The 21,961-nt window shown below is 37.3% G+C and overlaps 1 protein-coding gene across 1 annotated transcript in view; it reads right to left on the reverse strand.

The window, feature by feature from the left end:
* The window catches only part of ESF1 (ESF1 nucleolar pre-rRNA processing protein homolog), a 28,984-nt gene that overhangs the window by 5,082 nt on the left and 1,941 nt on the right, over nt 1–21,961 (reverse strand). Inside the window, exons 3-10 of the mRNA XM_068186314.1 lie at nt 21,206–21,319; nt 20,419–20,519; nt 19,165–19,317; nt 17,645–17,759; nt 16,533–16,671; nt 10,645–10,806; nt 2,772–2,893; nt 1,500–1,587 (exon numbers count right to left, since the gene is read on the reverse strand). Coding sequence (XP_068042415.1) covers nt 1,500–1,587; nt 2,772–2,893; nt 10,645–10,806; nt 16,533–16,671; nt 17,645–17,759; nt 19,165–19,317; nt 20,419–20,519; nt 21,206–21,319 — 994 coding nt within the window. The remainder of the gene's footprint in view (nt 1–1,499; nt 1,588–2,771; nt 2,894–10,644; nt 10,807–16,532; nt 16,672–17,644; nt 17,760–19,164; nt 19,318–20,418; nt 20,520–21,205; nt 21,320–21,961) is intronic.

A 21,961-nucleotide genomic window follows, 5' to 3' on the forward strand; every position in this document is an offset into this window, starting at 1 on the left:
CAAAGTTGTGCTGTGTAATTACCATTAAAATGTAAACTGGCTCACAGCCAGCCACTGTACTGTCTCTTTAGAACTTCTCCAGGGCTAACCACGTCCTGCTTTTCTCCTGTATCTCAGTAATTATCAGTAATCTTGAAGACAAAAGCTTCACTTTCTTAACTTTTATGTGTATTTAACTATCCTCAAAGACTCCACAAACATTAAAGGCTATTCTCCATGTTATGGACGAAGTTTAAAAATGTGCAGATAAGCTCATTCTCTGCCGAGCCCCTTTAGGACACAACTTCTCACATAATGCAGAAGAAAACATTTTTTTCAGAGATTTCACAGAGAACATCACACATCATATGAGAGTACATAGGTAATCTTGCTATTAAAGAAAAATTAAACAATTTGGTGAAAGCAATGGTTATCTTTACAATTAATTATTTCAATCTATACACAAGCCACCCAGAAAGCATGGCAGGAAACAGCACTGCATGACACTTTGGACTGTGGTGTTTTTTTTCTAAAACATGGACAGGACTCACTCTACAGTATTTCAGATTATTAAGTACAAAATCATCCAGATTTGGGGAGTTAGTTATTTATTTTATCCTAGGATAGACTTTAACATTCAGGACAGAAGCCTGTGCTGGCAAGTATAAAATTACAAGTAACTTACCCTTTTAAAATGGAACTTGGATCTGCACTACTATGCTCAAAAGACCCCCAGCCAAACAACAGACTGGCAATATTGAGTAAATCAGTTGCTATTGTCTTTATGTTTGTTTTCTTCTTTTGTTTTTATGTCATTTTTCTTCTTTTAATATACAGCAATATGAGCCACCTTTAGGATCTGGCTCCCAAAAGTATGGAACATCAGAAACTTACCTTTATTGATTTTACTCAGTAAAATTACTCAAAATAAATTTGCTGTTACCATGGCAAAAGCTAATTTAAACATCAGAATAAAAAGTTTGTAAAAAAGGTATCCTAAAACTCTAAACTGGGCAAGTTATTTTCTAAAAGATTACATTTCTCTATTGGGGTTTCTAAGCAGCCAAGAGTACTCCACTAAAAACGTGTATCAGACTAAGAGAAAAATGATTTCTTCTCAAAGACAACTTTGTTTATGATGCAAAAACATTTGACATTTTTGTAATTGACCCAAGCTTCAAAGCGACCCTTATAGATTTGTCTCTTCTTAAATAAAAAGACTTCAAAAGCAGTGGAGCTCTTTTCTCTGGAGTACTTAGGGGAGCAGCTTGTTTTTAACAGCCATCCCCAGAAAGCGGATAACTAATGGTCTCTGGTTAAAGCCAAGAGAATATTCCATACCATTCCATATATTACAATACACATAATTTTACAGGAATAGCTATTTTATGCAAATAACACTAACTTAATTTAATTCTGAACATTCTATCTCTGTGTTCAGTTCAGCCTGACTTTGTTTTGGAAACTCGGTATTTAACAAAAGGGCAGATTTATTCTAGAAGTTGCCTGTCTTGACTGACCTGTTTTCTCAATTTCTTCAGCAAAATAGGGATCATTGAGGTCAACATCAGGTGGAAGTTCATCTTCACTCTCTTTCTCAGCAGCAGCCTGTAACAAAGCACAAACATTATTTCAATCAACATTCGATTATTTCAACACTATTTCAATCAATCAACTATTTAAAGTTTCACTGGAATGAGATGTTCTGTTAGTAGCTATGAAGATGAAAACTGAAATATTGTACATGGAACATCAAAAATCCAGAGCACAGTAAAAGTTAATAGTAAAGACAAATCAACAATTTCAACCCTCTTTCATACATATTATCAGGCATATCCCCAAACTGTGATGCATCAGACAACCATTCCAACAAAATTACAGGATCAGTACTGTTATGTCCTTACTTTCTATTCCACAAAAGCTATGCTTGGGGACAAATTTGAGAAAGAAAGTTCACTTTGTGCTGCAGATTTCAAAAAGCTGGAGTTCAGATTTAAAAGAACAAATTTTCTTACTGGTAGTAGTGTGTCATACACCTTGTTCCTTGACTTAATTTATCAAACTGGACAAGCATGTTAAGCTAGACAAAGCTGCTCTGCTACTAACACTGCTGCTTACTCCATTTTGAGCACTTATCAACTTAAAGAAGTTACTTGTCAAGTGCCAGCGAAACTTAACTGACAGGCACAGAGTAACTCAAGGTGTACAGTTTATTCTTAGAAGTGTAATTCAGCAATGTGAGTTACACTGGGAGTAAGACTTTAGAGAATCTAGATTCTGCATGCAACATGCTTTTTATTTTTTGTCTTGCAATTAGAAATTTGAATAGTTCTTTGCAGCTATTAATTCTTTGCTGTTACAGGTTTGGTAAACAAGTCTGTATTATTTTAGCCTCAAAATTTCCAAATTATCATTGTAATAACAACTACAATTATCATTGCCATAACAACTTTGAATTGATATGCACACAGTAGCAAAAAGATGCTTCTAATGCATTAAAAATGCAAAGTACAGCCAATTATTATTATGACTAATTTATCTTTACAGCAGCACAAGTAGATAAAAGATGCTTTGTGCAAGCATATGTGTGGTCAGCAGTATGCTGAATATCCTTTTCCTCTGTAGGTTTGATGAAGTACTCCCAGTACTTCCACTCGAGTGACCACTGCATATTCTAACCTTAAAATAGCACTGGTAGCTGGACAATTTATTTTGTTTATCTGAAACAAACCTTAACAACAAATAAGAAAACAAACTACAACTCCCCCTCAAATGGCCAATATAAACATTACCTTTCTCTTTTTCTTAAGAATTCTTTTTTCTTTCTTCTTCTCTAGATATTTTTGCCATGGAGTCAGGTTATCCTTTCCTTCCAACCTGTTTTTGACCATTTCTTCAGCAGTTTCTTTGAGGCCTAGGAAAAAAGCCATAATAAATTTAAAAAATGTGATGAATCTGAATTTTTTTAATAAACTGTTTTATCCTTTGCAAAAGAGCTATCTAGCTTTTATTCAACAAGTCTGTGGAAGCAACATAAATATTGCTTAAAAACCTATCTTTATAAAGAAGATTGCTTTACAGGATGTGTTTTTCCAAATAAAACATTCCTTCAGTAAATACTGTACAAGAGTCAGAAGAAGTGTTTGCTATGTGGCAACTGACCCCCAACACTCCAGCTGTTCCTCAGAAAGGTCTCTTCTCCAGACATTCAATTGTGCAGTCTACAGATGCCAGAAAGAGTAACACAACAAAACCAACAGACATACACAGAGCCCTTATGTTTAATGTACCACACTATCATTAGTTAAGATTCTGAATTAGTTACATTGCTGAAACTTTGCCTCTGTGGCAATACTCTGAAAATGCTGTAGGATCTCTGCTGAACACTGTATTTCTCATTCCAGAAAAGTCAACTCCATAGAAGTGCAACATGTCTGGCTCTTAATAATTTTGGCCTAACAGGATCAGATAGTTAAGTTTGGATGTGTGAATTAGGACAGTTGAGTTTGGATGTGTGAATTAAGTTTACATTAAATTCCATAATTTAGCACAGACATCCACTGTTTCCATGCCCAGTACTTTCATCTGCATAGACAAGTGTGTCCTAACCTTTAAGCTTCTTGTAAATAGAACAGAATGAAGGTTTCTATAAATATGCATCATTAGAGTATTCAATGATGTAAGAACATCACCTTGAAAATAAATCCATTAAATAACTGAAGCATTCCCACTGTACATGTAGAATACTTAAATCCAAAATATGCACTTCATTTAAAAGCAATCTTCTAATTTTGGTAAAAAGTTCCATATACATCAAGAATACTGTCCTAAAATTCATTGCATCACAGAGCACTTGGATGTTATGAGGATGAAAACTGATTTCAGATGCACCTGATAAACGTTCAGCCCACTCTTCAGAAGATGGGAGCTTACAAAAACAAAATTTCATGATCTAAGGAGATTAAGTGACTTGCCTTGCAATACACTGGAGCACAATTCACTGATGAAACAGAATCGACTTCCCTAGTAGGAGGCAACAGCCTGGGCAATGAAGTATTTTTCTCCTACCTGCAATTCGTTGCTTCATTCACAAAAAACTTTTTTTAACTTTGGTAACAAATTAGTCAGATATCCTACAGGTAATATTGTCTCCCACAAAGTGACTGAGTTTGCTTGGGAGTTTGGAGGAATACTGTTTCTGCTTCACTCTCCAAGTCTGATATTTATTGTCTCTTCCTCAGTCCTGCTTCTATCGGTCTCTCTTCATCATTCTCTTCTGCCACACCACTCCAGCCCTGACCTAACTACATCCTACTCTCCCACCCCTCATCCCAGTTTTATTGCTTAGAAAGCATACTCAGACCTCTCCAGATGTTCTAGACTAGATCCCATTCTTTTTCCCAGATTTCTTAGTTGCCAAGTCCCCATTCCTCATCATTCCTTCCAGCTCTCCTCAGTATGGAGGAACTGAAAACAATGATGGAATAAACAGGGCTGCTTTCATGGACAGTTCTAGCCATGCCCAGAAAAGCAGGCAGAAGATTTTGCTGAAAAACTGCAAACACTAATCCCTGTTTTTGCATTCATTGACACTCCAAAAATTATGCCAAGGCTGGGGAGCTGGTTACAACTTGTCTGAAATACAAAGTGTGGACAAGATATAAAATCATATTAAACCATAGAATCGTAGGAGGAAAAGAGTGGAGCAAAAACAAGATAAAGGATCCTTCTACTACTCTGGAAAGGCGCCAGAATGAACAGTAAATGGCAAACTGTTACAGCCACAAAAATTGCCTGGTACTTAAGCAGCAAACAAATCAGTGCCACGATAAAGGAAGGATTTTGCATAGATTAACATGCCATTAAGAAACTCTCATACAACAAGAACAAATATTTAGTTATCTTCAAAGTCCATGAAAGCAGAGTCATCAGCTTCCTTGAAACTGAACCACTATAACTTTGAATACTTTGTAGTACTTTTATGGAAAAAATTACTGGTCAGGTAACAATCTTGCAGATTCTCTTTGAAGATAGCAAATACAGAATTAAAAAAAAAATATGTCACATCTCCAGCAAAAGAGAGACCTAAAATCTGAAAGGAAGTTACAATATTTCTGATTTATTTGCCTGGAAAATTGAATCATTTGATCCATCTGGCACTGAAGAACTTGGAGGAAAATCCAGCCCTTTCTTGTGGTATTTGGCAGTCTCATGAAAGGCATTAGAGTTTCTCCACAGATTAGAATGCTTAGAAACTACTGTCCAGACCACTTCCCGAGAATAAGAGTATATTTAAGTGGTCAAAAGGATTTTGATTCCAGAAGGGGAAAGGAACTGTCTACTTTAGGTAGAAATATTAGCTGGCCATAGAAAGGTCTAACTTATATACCCTTATTGATATAATTTTTTTTTTTTTTAGAATTAATGAATCAATAGATTTATTTAATCTTCACAAAAGAGGGCAAGAAAAGAGAGGAAAAAGGTCATCTATATTAGCATGCAACGAAATCATACTTCAGCTAAAGGATTAAACGTGCCGCAAATACTACAGCAACCCTAAGTACACTGCTATTCACACTGGTGGGACAGCAAGGGATGGGTGCAGCAGAATTTTTACTTCTCCAAACACTCAGTTCTGAAAATTAATGGAAGTATAACAGCCTGCAACTTTCACTGTTATTAGAGGCTAGAAAGATACATTTCTTTTCTCAGGAAACCTTAACAAGGAAGTTCATTTTGCGTGTAATGCCTCACCAGAAAAGTGAAACACCTTTCAGCAGGCAGCTGAAAGGAATAGCAAATAGAAGTACTCTGATAACATTAGAATTTGTCACCCCCGAAGATAAAATATGTTAATTCAACCAACCTTTTACCTAAGCAGTACAAGTGCCTGTGAGAACCCACCACAGGTAGCAGCTGTCAGGTGGGAGCCCCCACACAGCTCAGCACATGCTGCTTCGTGCTGCAGGAGCTGAGGCCACTCCAGGAAGGGGACACACTCAGCAATGACCCAGATGGAGATAAATACTTCATACAAGCATTTCTGTGCTCAACATCATCTCTAACTACAGCTGGGCTTTACTATACACTTTACAGACACCAGCCTTCTATTCTGCTGCTCACCAAAACAAATATGAAAATTTTGCTCTAAGCCTAGCTAAATATTTACATCTCATTCTTCCCAAAGGAAAAGTTTTTAAGTTCAAAAAACGCCCCCAAAAACTTGGCCGAGTATTATCAAGAAATGCAGTTGTGGTCTTCTCTCTTTTCACTTTCTAAGGGGAGCTTTGGGAGCTGGATAAGGATTCATAGTAATTGTTGCTTAAATCAGATATGATTAAGAAAACAGATGGATGCTTGAATATAACACTGATTTTGTGCCTAGAAGAAACAGGCCAAAGAGAGTTGGAACCACATCTAATTTATTTTTGCTGGCACTGTGGTTTATTTAAAACAATTATGATTCAAGAATAACTGAATCATTGACAAAGTATGCTTTCTATAACCATGTGTAAATAACTGTGCCAAAACTCAAAATTTTAAATTAATTCAAATATCTGCCTTTCAATTGAAAAAATTCCTAGACTTAACTGTTGTAATTCTTCCATGTATTAAACATTTGGGCAGGAAAAAGGTTTTGCAATAAGTCAAGCACATTAAGGCAGAACTTGATAATAAAAATATTTCAACAGACATAAACTAGTTTTCTGAAAAAAATTATGGAGGCTTCAGATAATACAACAAAAACTATTTTTGAATGCCTAGAATGCTCCAACTAAACATAAATTATTTTGAAATTTAAAAGACCCCATTTGTTCAAGAAAAAATAATGTAACAACTAACTATCCTCCCTCCCATAAGGAAGCATAGCCTCAAGCAGGTATAAATTGTCAGATCTATAAACTACTGTTCAACATGTGCTGCTTATGCTCCACAATACAAAAAACATATATAAAGAGTATCCCCTTCGGGTGTGCAGGACCTCTTCTCCAAATGCTGCCCGAAATAAGTAATGGCTGAATTTTTGACTCAAAAGCAAACTTTAGACACTGATTTTAATTTTTACGACTTGTGTTTTGGACAAAACTATATTGCAGGGGTCAGTAGCCAGAAGTGGCACTGCTGACCTCACGGAGGGGAACAGTCTCTAACAAAGCCAAGTGAACACTTCTGTGATTTCCAGAACCTCTGCTCTTCAACAAACCTCTCATTTTTCAGGGGAAGAAATGAGGAAATGTTAACATATACTGTAAAATCATAGTTGCTAAATTAACATCAAATACGATAAACTATCCATGTAAAATTCATTGTGTGCATAGGCACACTGAACCTAAAATTATATGAACAAACCTGACCCTGTGCATGGACATCCATCTAAATTTAGACAAAATCAGTCAAATTCATGTTTTTTGTCTGGTTGTTTGGGTTTTTTACCATCCCTCCCTCAAAAGAGATAAGGACATAGCAAAAGTCCTAGGAGTCCTACAAGAAGGTGCAGTAGGGAAGGGGTTGGACTAGGAGTAAGTATGTAACAAATCCAATTTTCTAAAGTTCCATTGCAAAGAAACAGAGAGCCCGTGCATCACGGAACTGGATTCCATCTCTACTACAGTTAATACTCCATCGCTACTAAATGTGAATGCAATTTACTCGTAACATGCAAGGTACAGTCTTTACAACAGCCTCTGAGAAAACTTCTTGCTCTCTCAGGGCAAGCAAGGCTAAAGAGTTTCCTTTGGTCTCCCTTAAAACAATTTTCCATCTCCTAAAATGAATGGTTTGCTCTAGATTCCTGAATATGTTACCACATTAAGTTGCTCAAATTTTTTTAAATTTACAGGACTTCTTTCATACAATTTGCAAAATTCTTTGAAAAACAGAATGCATAATAAACAAAAAACCCTCCAAATGTGTTTTCCAAAACCAACACAAAAACCAACTCAAAAAATAGTTACTTTAACAACATCTAAATACAAACATATATAAATACAAAACACACTCCTGGCAGCAATTGATTCATCTGTGGTTTCCACCTTCACTCTGAAAGGTGGCAACTACAAATCTCTGTAGAAGTCTTATAAAGCTACCTATCCATGAAAACTCCTTAGCCTTGAATGCTCAGTGACACAATGAATCAAATACTGAGTGAACATCATGAATGCAAGTACTGACATGCTGTGGACAGATGGAGTACGACAGTGTGTCACTGATCACTTGTCCTGGTTGCATGATACATGCTTTTTCAAAAAGGTTTTGACAGAATTCATGTCAGAAATTATTGGAATTATAAAAGCACGATTAAAAGCACATAATTTTTAATGCCCATGTATCCTTTTGAATACAGGTCTCATGAAGAAATGGGAATAAAATTGTTCCTTTCAGTTTAGTCCATTTCACTGAACTGCTGCAGACCAGAATATTTCAAACTGAGCAGAACTTCTATTCAGCAGAAGTTGCCTGAGTTACAACTCAGAATAATATTTGTATAAATCATACCATTAGATATGCATTCCTAGCTGGGATTAATCCATCAGCAGTGAAGGGCCTGGATTTTGGCATGTGTCTGGTCTTGCTATATGCAGTAAGAGAATGGGGCTGTGTCCTGACATAGGCTGCAGTCCCACAGCTGTTGCACCTTGCTGCTCCCAAGAAGGGAATGTCATACTTCCCTAGTCTTTCAGCTGCACATTTAACCCTCTGAACATGTGCCTATCTGACCTGCCAACTCAGTGGAAAAGATCCGGATTTTTTTCTTTTCCAGAGTAGTTCTGTTATTTTAGCAAACAAAATTACACTTGCAGAGACCTACTGTCATGGTTTGACAGGGAAGTGAGTTTTCTCAGGAAGCTGGGGTCAAACCAATCATGTCATACTGACACTTGGAATGACCACTGAAGGCACTGGATACACCTCTGAGAACACAGAGGCAGGTGCCCAGCCTGAGAGTTTGGCAGCCTGCTGTGAGATCTCAGCTGTCCTGGGAGCCTGAGACTTTTAACCCTTTCCTGGGAAAAGAAAGCTTTGCAAAACACTACTCCTCCTCGATTTGAAAGAGAAAAGAGACAGTCTGGGACCTGAGATGTTAGAAGAAGAAATCCTAGGTGGGAGGAGATGATGGAGTGGCCTTGGCTGGACTTTTCTTGTACAGCCATAGACTGAACCAATTTCTCCTGCAACACAGAGACTGCATTTTTAGGGGGATGCAATGACTTGAGCCAAGAGAGTGCAGGAGTGGGAGCGACCTGCTTCAGCAACTGCAAGTGCAGGAATGGAGTGAACAGAGAAAAGTTGAGGAGAGTGTGGTGGTGCCCTCTGTCTCCAGGAAGAAGATCTCTGTTCTTGAGACCTTCGGCCCCAGGGGAGGAGAAAATGGGGAGGACTGTTGTCCCAAAAATGAGAAGCTGAACTGTTGTTTTTTTTGGTTCTTGGCAAAGCATCCTTAAAGGAACCCTATGAGCAGTTTCAGTCCATGCACGATGGTGAGAGCACTGTGACATGGAAAAGAGAGTGTTACACGGGCAGATTTTCTCCGGGCGGTTGCCATGTGTGACATGGAAACACAGGAGGTTGCAATTGTATTTCCTGGGGGTCTGTGGTGCAAGAGAGACTCCTCTCTCCCTTGATGGACTGAGTATTGATTATCTGAATGATGGTAACTTGATCAGGAATCCAGGGTGGTGTCTCACTGTGTTTTGGTGGAAATTGGGTGGGGGGAGGAGGAATGGTTTGGAAGGTTTTCATCCTGAATTTTGTCTGTGTCTTTTATTATAGTAGTAGCTTAATAAAGTTTTTTTCCTTTGTTTTTAAGCTTGAGCCTGGTCTGCTCTGTTCCTGATCACATCTCACAGCACTCATTTGGGGAGGGTGTATTTTCACGGGGGCACTGGCACTGCACCAGTGTCAAACCTTGACACCTCCCAAGTGCCAGGGCTGGTACAGACAGTCAGAATGAGCTCTGGGCCAGGATCAAGGTGCACACACAGTGCAAACCTTTCCCTTTGTGGATGTAGTGAGCTGTTAAACTGGCTCATTGCACCTCACAGACAGCATTCAGTCTGAGTGGTTTTTTGTCACAAAGGAAAAAGACTACACACCCATGTTTGGCTCTCCAGATGAGTCGTGCTGGGATGCTACATGGTGAAGTTACCTTTCACTGATTTCCAGATGTCAATCTGGATGTCACTGTTCCCAAAACATTCCTGGTACCTTGGTTTTTCTCCCAGAGCAGTTTCACTGGAAGGTCTTCTTCCTCTTTTCTTCACAAATCTTTAGCATTATGCAAGCAACACTTCCAAACCACTCTCCTCTATTTATACACTATGTTTCCAAACATATTGATTTTAAAAGTGTAAGTATATTTTATGACTTTATAGCAAACACATGAATTCTACTTAAAAAAACATCTATAAAGTGATAATTGAAAAAGCAAGTACAAAAATCTTGGCAAAATATGATCTATAAAGAGAAACTTACAGCTGAGGAACTGAGTTCAGTCATGTTATTTCTTCTATTTCCCTCACTATAAACAATCTGGATTTCAATTTATGGGGAAAAAAAAGGGTTTGTTTCTCCTACTATAAATTCAGCACCTTACACTATATCCCTGTCAGCAGACCAATAGTGCATATCTACCAAGGCAGGAAAATAGAAGAAAATAAACCCTACCTGGAACCCATTTAATCTCCATTCCTATATCCTTTTCTTCCTGTTTTTTCTCTTTTTCTTGGATACTTTGCAAAAGTTCTCTGTACTTGGCAATTTGCTCTTCATCATCTTTCTGGCTTTTCCTTGGTTTGTCATCTTCCATTTCATGAGCTACATCACCATCTAGGAGGAGAGAGCAAAGTTATCACAGAGAGCTTCATGAAAATGAGCAACTGAAGTTAACCTTTACAAAATAAACCTAAGACATACACATTATTTCCAGAAGATAATGTAAAATATTTTCATCTATTATTACCCCACAGAATAGCCAGTTTAAGAATTCCCTTATTTAGATGAATTAAAATAGTATCTGAAAAGACAAGACAATTTATCCTTTAAAGGAAATCATTCACTGGACAAACATCCTTCACCATATTTTAGAATTATTACTTTTAGAGTCCTTTCCAGCAGAGTAGAATGCAAAGCTCCAAAACCAGCCCTTCCAGGCCTTTGTGTAGATGGGCATTACATTTGCTAACTTCCAGTCAACTGCAACCTCCTTGATTATCCAGGACTGCTCAAAAATGATGGAAAGTAGCTAAGAGCATAAAACATCTGCCAACTCCCTCAGTACCCTTGGGTAGATCCCATGTGGCCCCACAGACTTTTGTGTCTCTGCGTGGTGTAGCAGATCACTGACCATTTCCCTTTGCATTAAGGGGCTTCTTTCTGCTCCCTGTTCCCGTCTCCCAGTTCAGGTACCCAGAGAACTGGCATTACTATTAAAGACTGAGGCAAAGGAGGCATTAGTACTGCAGTCTTTCATTCATTCTTAGTCACCATGCTTCCCTCTACATCCAGAAAAGGATGGAGATCCTCCTTAGCGCTCCTCTTACTGCAAATGTATTATATGGACAATTTTTGTCTTCCACGGCAGTAATCAGGTTAAGTTCTAGCTTGGCTGTGACCCTTATTTTCTCCCTGCATAACCTCCCAACAACCTTGTAGTCCCCCTGAATTGCCTGCTCCGTCTTCCAAAGTTCATAAACCCTCCTTTCTTTCCTAAGTTCCAGCCAAAGCTCTCTGTTCAGCCAGGCCGGGCTTGTTCCCTGCCAGCTCATCTTTTGCATGGCACATGGGGACAAGTCAGCTGCAGCTGCTTTTCTACTTTCCTCATCAGAAGCTGAGATCTAAGAGGGAAGCATCTGCTCATCCAGAAAGCAAAAGGCAACTCTGTTTTGAAGACAAGCAGAAAAAGAAGACATTAGGTTGTTTCTTATTCCTAGTGTCCTGAGAAAGAAGAGGTTGAACTGCATGGGAACTGAAAAAATCCTTAAGCTGAAAGAGGATCCCTAGAACCTGGATAGGCAAGGGGCTACCAGTTTGTATTTATCACTTGTTTTGCTAGGAGAAATTCAAGTGGCAATGCATATTGTCATTATTTCTCATCTAGACAGAACTTGTATTTCTTCTGTCAAACCTAACAGTTTTAAAACAAATGTTCAACATTGCCTTCAAACGAACTGTAGGAGCTTATAATTCTGTAAGCAAATAACACACATTTGACAACAGCTGCAAGAAAGGAAAGTGAGCTGAGTTTGTTCTCAAAGTTTGTTCAGAGTTCAAATAACCTTGTCAGTGGCTTTCAAGTATCAAGCTGTATTGCACAACATCAGGAACCACTTTCTGATGGATATTAAGGCAGCAATGCTTTCTGCCAACAGCTTGTTCAAAGGCTTTTTGAACAAAACACACAAACCAAAAGTTCCGGGGCATTAACCGCTGCACTGCAAGAGAAATACAATCAACCTGGGAAGGAGAAAAAGGCAACAACTGATGAAATTTAGAGTACAAAATACAAGCATATTCTTATTGTTTTCAAAAGAAAGTAGTAATAGAAGTGCTAAAAGATTTTAAAATAAGAAAGTTCAAATAGTGATGCTGGTCAGAAACATTCCAATACAACAATTTGTTTTTAGAAGATGACATTAATACCAAATATAACCAAATGCAGAGGTTCAATATATTAAATCAGTGACTGGCAGCTGAGTTAACTGAGATCATGTTCTTGTAATCACAGGGCTGTGAAGAGATTGTGTTCTTAGTTTAAGAAGATTATCTTCCAATAGCTGAGTAGATGATTCCTTTTTTAAAAAACCTCAGCCTTAGAAACTAAAGACAGTAGAAAACTTCTAGCAGATATAACATTTGACAAGAGATCTGCTGCAAAGCTGAATTATTTTAAATGTGGGGGGAATTTTCTTTCCATGATGTAATGGCAAAGCAGAAAACTCAGCTACTGACTTGGATACTGATGGCCCTACCATAAAAATTGCCCTAAATATCTCAGTTTTATTCAGGGTAGTTACTCAAATTCAGATAGATAAAAAATAAAAAACAAAATTTGTACAATGCATGTAGACCTAGAGAATTAAAACCAAAAAGCTTTACACTCCAGTGTTCAAAAATCAAGTCTAAGGTAGAGGTTTTTGCACTACAGCATGCTATGAAAAATGAAATGTGTTGATGTCAGTTGTGAGCCAGAAAATAATGTCAAAGAAAACACTGGGGTTTAACCCCTTTCCCCCACACTCTAAGCACTTCCTGAACAAGGATTTGTGCAAATCCCATTAGTTCATCCCAGTGATAATAAAAAAGTGGAAAAATTTAGAATACAAGAAGAAGTTTATTCAAAGACTATTAGAGTGTTGATGCCTTTTTGTAAGATTTTTCAGGGAGAAAAGATACTGGAAGAAGAGAATGCAAACAGACAGATAACAGTAAATGAATGGTAAACATTTAATTATGGCATTTTCTTAGATTTTTTTGCATTTTCCTTCAGGTCTGCGTAGTCTAACTACTGAGGGGTGTGCACTGGGTGCAGTTTTTAAAGTTCCTCTTGCAAACCAGGTGAGTTTTGTAGCTGCAGCCTTCAAGCACCTGTCTGTGCAGAGGTGAGCTGGCACCACTGGAGACAGGCCTCTGAGGCAGCCAGACCTAAGGCAAGGTTAACACTCTGGCAATCAGAGTCAGTCCTGAGTAGGGACTCACTGGCCTGCAAAAGCACAGGGGGATGTGTTCTTCATGTTACTGGACACCTCCAAAAGTTTGTATGAACTTCCTAGGAGGAATGCTGACATGACCCTTCTTGGCCTTACAAGCACCTTTAATTACAAAACAAACCCAACCCAACAGTTCCTGCAGACATGCTTTGGAAAAGTATCCAACATCTGCATCAGTTGTATCGAGTTTCTGATGCTTCACAGAAAGAAAATAAGCAGGTTGTGGTATTTGTATTCCGAAATTCCCATGAAATTCCACCCAGGCTTGGCCAACTCATAAACTGCTAAACCCTCTTGCTGCTTCTTTCCACAGACAATAATAAATAACCACATGTTCTACTTCTGTCACCCTTAATTTCTTAGCCTTCTGTAATAGCTTTAGCAAATATAAACACATGCAGATACTGTTCATTTTTAAGAGAAAAAGGCTGTACCTTACCTAATAAAATGCTATATATGCATTTAAATTTATATATGTAGTCATGAGTTATTGCAACAAATAGATTTCAGAGTTGTAAAAAGATTTAATAACTAGTCTGATTCTATCTAATCTTAATTATTAAAAAGATTTAGCAGCATTATTTAAACAAAAATTCCTCCTTCCCGACCACTACATTTCCTTTCACTGCACTTGCGCACCCCTGGCATCAGGACAGCAGCACAAAACAAAAGACCTACTGGCTTTGTGGAGTCTTATCCTGGAAGTCAAATACCACAGGAGACTGGGCACCCTGCTCAGATTCCTACTGAGGAGAGCAGGGATCTCCATGAAGCTCCTACAAGCCTGGTGTTGTTCAGTGTTTGGACAACTCTTAGGTTTAACTTTTAGGTTTCCCTTTGTGGAGTCACAACTTGGACCCAATGATCCTCATGGGTCCCTTCTAACTCAGGATATTGCGTGATTCCATGATTCTACAAAGACCAGCTAATTAAAAAAAGGCCTATAAAAGTATTTATCATAGAGTCTGTTTCACTATTTGTGTGCTGTGCAAAGCAGAACAGCAGAAAATATGTTGCTGTTGTAAAGATTAAAAAAAAAAAACGCAGATTAAAAGCTTAGACATAAACCCCATAATGCTTAATTTGAAGCATATTTAAAATGCCATACACTAAGTCACTGGTCCACATTGTCAAAATAGCAATTATGGGCTGGATTTGATGAATGCCACAAACACTTCCTAACTGGGATAAATGTACCCAAGTAACAGAAAATTCAGAAGCAACGTAAGTGAGAAATTTTGTGCTATGAACCACAACATTCCAGGTCACTGAAATCCTTGATGTTACAGAACTGCTGTTTAACAGTAATACCAACATTCATGATGCATATATTTTAAGTTGAAAAATTCCATGAAAAAACATGTTAGAACAGACCAACAAAAACCCTTTTAAAAATAAAACATTTTAATAAGTTTGAAAAGTATAAATAGAAGTCCAGGACACTTCTTCCTCCTTATCAGACTCCTACATCTCCATTCAAGCAGCTGACATTGATTTTTCCTATTTGTGCATAGCACCACGTAATTCTGCGGAATGGAATCCTGACAGATGGAATCCTGCTTTGTATCACATAACTGAATGGATAAAATGTCAGGAACATATTAAAGACATGACAACATAATTCCTCTATTAGCAACTTACTTTTCAAAACATCATTTGAATCTAGATATTTCCAGATTAAAAATTTATCAGTGTGGTAAGTTTATTTAAAGTCATTTCTTTTTCCATCCCAGCTATGGAATTTTACTCTTTAAAATTCCTGAAGTGTTGTTCACATGAATATTTGCTTTCATCACAATCCTATCACAGATGCTTATCTTTAGCACCTTGGTAGCCTTGTACCTGAGAGAAGATGTGCTTTACTCTGCATCCCCTGGTTCCCTTTATAGACTTCACTAAGTATTGCTAGAGAAACTAAAGTGCATTACAGTGCAGTTTTTATGTAAAATAAGACACATGTGGACATTATTGCTACCAAGATAATGCCAAGATGAGTTTGCTGCCACAAGATTTCCTAACTCTATAACCAGAAGAATCTGTAATGTTTTTTTTGCATGCTTCAAGCTCATCTCTGATTGCAGCAACCTACTTTAATGTGGTATAAATCAATTTTAGCATCTGTTTGAAAGACCTAATTAAGGCTTAATGAAATTTTATTTGCCTTGTAATCTAGGCAGTATATATTAAGAGCAGGATGAATTTTGAATGAAAACAAGCAATTTAAATCAAGAATTTAAACATTGCTGCACCATATGCAGAAGACTCTTGTACCTTACAAAGTTAGATGAAATTCTCTTTATATTCTTAAGAGGTATGTGAATCAAAAAGCATTTGAAATATGTTCCTGTTCACTTAGTCATTATCCACCTTGCATTTCAAACTAGGACTTTTCCTCTGAAAAGGAAACACTTCAAGTTCTAAGGGCCTATAACTTATCTCAGAAATGAACAGATTAAAAGCAGATATTGCCAAACTTGACAAAGAGATGTCAAGATACTCTGAAAAAAGAGGAAAAAAAGGAGTAGCAGGAGAAACAAAATGCAAGAAAATTATTTTCCACTCAGAGGTGCAAGCTCCTATTCAGAAAGCAGCTACTGTAGTCCACTGGAAGGTGTCCCTGCCAATGGCAGGGTACTGGAGCTAGATGGTCTTTAAGGTCCTTTCCAGTCTGGACTACTTAAAGATTCTGCTCAGGGGTACAATCGTTATACAACAAATATAATATTGTCCTTGTAAAAGATGACGTTCAAAGTATTTGCTATAGATATGACATTTAAATACGTAAATAATTTGTATTCAGAACCCTGCAGCTAATCACTTTGTGTACAATATTTATTACCAAAGTACCTTGCTGCTGTTCCTCCTCTTCTTCACTTGATGAAGCCAAATAAGCTTGAAAATCCATGTCAAGAAGCTCCTCTTTGTTAAAAGTTCTGCTGAGTGATGTTACTCTCTCATGATCTGTCTCATCCCATGTGATATCTACCTTAAAAGAAAGAATGCCAGTTGTAGAAGCTGGAACACTAAAACTAAAGACTGTAACACTGTAAAGACTGTAACTAAAGACTGTTTTTTTAGGGAAGATTATTTTATACTTTCCATTCAGTTACCTGTTAGTAATGCTCTCTACAATAACTCACTATAATAACCATTTAGCAACATGAATTTAATTATAACATTTTGGATTTTATGCTACAGTTCTAAGGAGTTTGAACTACAAGAAGAACTGAAGAAATCTCATGCACTGAATGGTTCTGTAACAGCAGGTCCCACAAGACAAAACCTCTGTAAGCCAAATTTCCTTTGTGGCAACAGATGCTGGAGTGGAAGCAGCCACTAACCCCTCTCTTTTCCTCTTCCAGCAGCAATTCACTGCCGGAATCACACACGGACTGCAACGGAGACAATGAAAGTGTTTGCGCAACTGCACCCTCAACCAGAACGTGAAACAGATCTGACTGAAAAACAATCTAACAAAGTACTTATTTCTCAACTAATCACTTCTCCAATCTGGTTCACTTCATGGCCAGATGGAAATTTTGGCTCTCAGTAGGACAGAGTAGGAATTAATTGCTACAAGGAGGGGAAGCAACTGTTGAAGCCTGGCATTACTACCAAAAAAGCTCTTACTGATTTATACACTAACATCCATTTTAGGCAAATTAAAGGATTTAACTGTAAATAACAAAGTAATTTTATGTGCAACTTGTCACAGAGATATAATAAGGTCAAAATTCAGTATTTAATTTGTAAAAGAGAAGCACAATCTCCTTTAAAAACCAAACCAGGGTTGCAACTTGTAGGTCCATAGCATGCTTAAATCTTTTAGTATGTTTGATGTCTTTATTTTGAAATGGTGGAGATAATCAGGAATCTTTTCCCCAGTACATATATCATTCATAAGCTGACAGCAAAACGAAACAAATAAGAAAAGCATAGCAAAAACACTGTAAAGATACCTTTGATGTTCCCATAGCAGCAGATGTGAAGTACTTTGGCTTATAAGCAGCTATGTTCACTTCTGAGGCTACATCTTTTGGCTTATCATCAAATGTAACATTATCTGGAATAAATCTCAAAGGCAAATAAAACATGTTATTCTTCAAGTACATTGGGAAATTGCATAGTATAAACAGCCTAAGCTTTCCTGAGTATGGTACATCAGCATGAAAGAATTAGCTAAAATAAAAAGGGGGTAAGTCTGAACAGGGAACAAAAGATATGGACAAGTACTCCACACATGTAAGATTTATTGCCTGGCTTCTGCAGATCTGTTCCACAAGTTTTCAGTGTATAACAACATGCCCTTTGGGAAGTATTTCAATTTTCAGTCTGGTATAAATAGGGTCACAGGTGGTTTGTATGGTGGTTTTCTTTGTTTTAAGAACAATCTTTTCAGAAAGTTTAATATTAAACATTAAAAAGAAAAAAGTGAATAAAATAGGATTTGGAAACAGATGAGTAAGAAATTAGGAAAGTTTGGTACATCTTGAAAATTATAATTAGTAAGGAAAAAAAGTTTAAAGGTAACAGTTGAAGAACTTAGTTTAAAAAAACCCCAAAAAACTTGCTATGCTACTTGAGAAATTACTTGTGATTTTTTTAAATCTTTGCAAATGTAATCTGATAAATAGTATTCAACATTAAAATTTAACAAAGCAGAAGATTAGGAAAATCTTTGGAGATTTTCAAACAACAGTGTTTGTTGTAAAACATTATCAGTGTTTAAATGATGAAAAGTTACATGTTCCCTTAGCAAAGATGTCTTCTCCAAAATGGTTCAAAACAAATTAACCGAGTTTCTCTAGAATATGATTCAATGCAAAAAACCCTTAACTTTCACTGACTTCCAAGGGTGTCCATAACAGAGGCTCCAGCAGACAAAGAGGGCTTTTGTCACAACTTTTTGTGATTTAGTAACCTCTGTGCTTAGAACGAAATGGGGCTTTTGCAACAAAAGGAAATATTAACAATAAACTAAACCATATTTTTAAATCCTTTCTTTCCCAAACATGACTTTTGAAATATCAGAGCATCCAGCTCATTCACAAGGACTAACATATCTATTGCAGCTTTGTGACAACAGCAGCAATAATCTTGCCCTGTGGTAAGGAATCACAAAAAAGATCCACTTCTGGATCCTTGGGGAGAGAAAAAGAAAAAAGTTTCATTTTCTGAATCCGATCACTTCACTTAATTGTACTAAGAGCTTGAAGATGTAATCAGAACTTTTTATCTGGCTTCTCTGAAAATAGACTCTCTATACAGAGATCCTCTTGAACTTCCCATGTTACAATAAAAATGGTTAAAAAGAAGAGAAACCAATGGGAAACCTAACAACTCACTGGATGCCCAATTTAATCTTCATATCTCGTTTTGGTTACAGAATAAAGTAATACAGTTTACTGCAAATTATTAAAAAGTGCCTTTAATTCACCCTCCCTGGCCCAATGTGCAAAAATAACACCAGTGGAATTACCTCAGGTCTATGAAAGAACAGCTACTTTCAAATTCCAGTCCATCACATTCCTCATAGATTTTATTGGCTGTTTCAGGAGAATCACATTCTACAACTGCATAGAAGTATTTCAGTCGCTTAAACTGGTACTCCCGTAGTTTTTCCCTATAAATCCTGCAAAAGTGGAGAAAAGACCAGTCAGGTGAGCTGGCATTAACAGCTTTTTACTCACAATTTCTTTTAAGTCAACTCATTAAAAACATGCGCCAATCAACCACTCTCCTAATCTTGTAACATTAAATGTTAAACAGCACGAAGTTCCACCAGTATTGAGTTTTCTTCGAGTAAAAAGACTATTTCAGACAGCTTTATTAAGTGTAAAATTTGTACATGACTCCACTGAACGGTCACAGGGATGAGGTTCATGAATCTGAAGGGCACAGGTGTCACTGTGGTACCTCTGGGATACCTGGATTTCTGTGTGTCGGATTCCAGATGCTCTCAAGCCCACTGAGCAGTAAATCCAACTCTTCAGGATGCACCTTGATCAACACAATGCAGGTGACCTCAGAACATCCACCTTACACTCTCCTGATGCACCAGAGAATATCTTCAAAGGGATCTGCCCTTATTTTAGAAGCATCTAGATTTTCTAAATACAGGGCAGTCTAGCAGGATGCATTATACAAATATGGCCCCAGTCAGGCTGCCAAACATCTGGAAATTCTGGAAAAATATCAAAGCAAATCCTTGAACAAAAGCTAAAAAAAAGGCAAAAAAGACATGCCTGAAGAAGCCAGGACAATGGTAGAACTGAGGAACTCAGCCTAGGAGGCCAGGGCTGCTGCTGGTGACACGCAAGATATCTCAGTCTGGGAATTCTTGGACTAAGGTCCCTGTTGATTCACAGGTAAGAATTTTGACAGTGAGCACTAAAGGGAGTTTACTGCACAAATGGCAATTTGTGGAGGAGAAATGCTGGTTTTTAAGCTTACCACGCATTTGTTCCATTGATTATTCCAATGAGCTACATCATAACATTTTGAACTCACATAAAAAAGCAAATCTTCTCAAGTTTCATCATCATGCATTTATTAAATGCACTGATAATGAACCAGTGCCTGTTGTAAAACAACCTTTGAACAAAACTAAAAAATTAAGGTGTCCACAGGACACTTCCACATATGAACTCCTGGAAACAGAACTTGATTGGGATTTCCACTAAGAATTAAACACATTATATCTGTGATTTGAAGACAAAATTAAAATTAATACCCATCATCCTCTGTGGTATTCTCTGGAAGATCGAACAGTTCCACAGGTCCTTTTTGTTCTTCCTCTTTCAATCTCTCTTTTCCAAACTCTGAAGGATAAATCTACAAATACAATAACATAAAATTAAGTTTTTAACTGTGGTGCAATGTACATAACTAAGGAAAAAAAAAATCTCTCCAGGCTTTTACACTTCACAGTTTTTATTTAGGATCATTAAAGGAATCAATTCTATAAACTTTAATAGCTTCCTAATGCTAATGTATGGAAAAGACAGTAGAATAACCAAACTGCCTGCTAGGAATTTTGAGGCAGATGAAGAACAACAGGAACCCTGACTTTGCTCATTGTACACTGTGGTCCTTTTCAGGAAGAGGTATCTGATTAAATCTTCTCAGAGAGCTGAGGTAGATACTAATAATGGAAAAATATAACAACTGGACACAATGCAACCAGTTTATTAGTAAGGTCTAAGGCAGGGTCTTCAGTCTAAGGTTGGGTTGTCTGCCATACAGACCACTGAATATTAAACTTATCAAGGAAATGTAGTCTACTTCTACTAGAGAAAACCAGCACTGAGGGCCAACCTCATAAACAAAAGAAGTTAATGGCTTTGGCCTCTAACTCTGCCAAATGCATGCCTGTTACAGCAAGTTAAATTGCAACATAGCTTCTCTTTAAACACATTAATATTTCTTTTGGCTCTCCACAGTACTGTCTTGCTTCTTATTTTCCAGTCTATTTTTTTAAACAGTAAAAGTCGGTACTCCTTTTAGAAACCAGTTCTTACCTTAACAGAAAACACTGTTCCTCCTTTGGGTGTGAAAGAATTAAATAGAGCCAACAAATCCTTAGCCTTCAACCTATCCCAATCCATATTACAAACAGCCAATCTACTTGTAATCTGAAAGAACATAAAATTCATAGGTTTAATTGTTAACTGTTGTGGGGAGTACACAATTCACAATACACTACCAGAACTCAGTGGTAAAAATCAAAGTCAGCAGTAAACTTTGCTGAAAAAAATAAAAGCAGCATTGTTGTCGTGACTTTTTATCACTTAAAGTAGCAAAGATGAGAAGCACTGATTACCAGAGTACATAAAAAGGACATAAATAGTGAAGCACCACAGAATGGAGTGCACCAATCACAGATTTAGGACTGCAGTGACAATATAATTGCTTAGGATTTTGTTATCATCAAACACTGTTAGTCTCAGGAGCAACCACTACCACCATTGTGACAGCACTAGAGTGCTGTGATTTCTTTACACATAGATTGTGCTAGGTGTAAAGTCCTATTTCAGTGTCTCATGATGCCTTAATTTCTTGAAGTGTGAGTTAATTAAGTAAATTTTTGAAAAGTGAAAAAAATCAGTAATGAACAAAAGCAGTACCATTTAAATTCCAGAATTACTGAAAGGCTCGATTTTATTTGTTCTTTCACCTGTAGACAGCTTATTCATAGGTAGAGGTAAGTGTGCTTAGGGGAAGAGGAGATACCAGTGAAAACTGCAAATCTCTCATTGTCAGACAATTTCATTACA

Source organism: Anomalospiza imberbis, chromosome 3, assembly GCF_031753505.1.
Source record: "Anomalospiza imberbis isolate Cuckoo-Finch-1a 21T00152 chromosome 3, ASM3175350v1, whole genome shotgun sequence".
NCBI lineage: Eukaryota > Metazoa > Chordata > Aves > Passeriformes > Viduidae > Anomalospiza > Anomalospiza imberbis.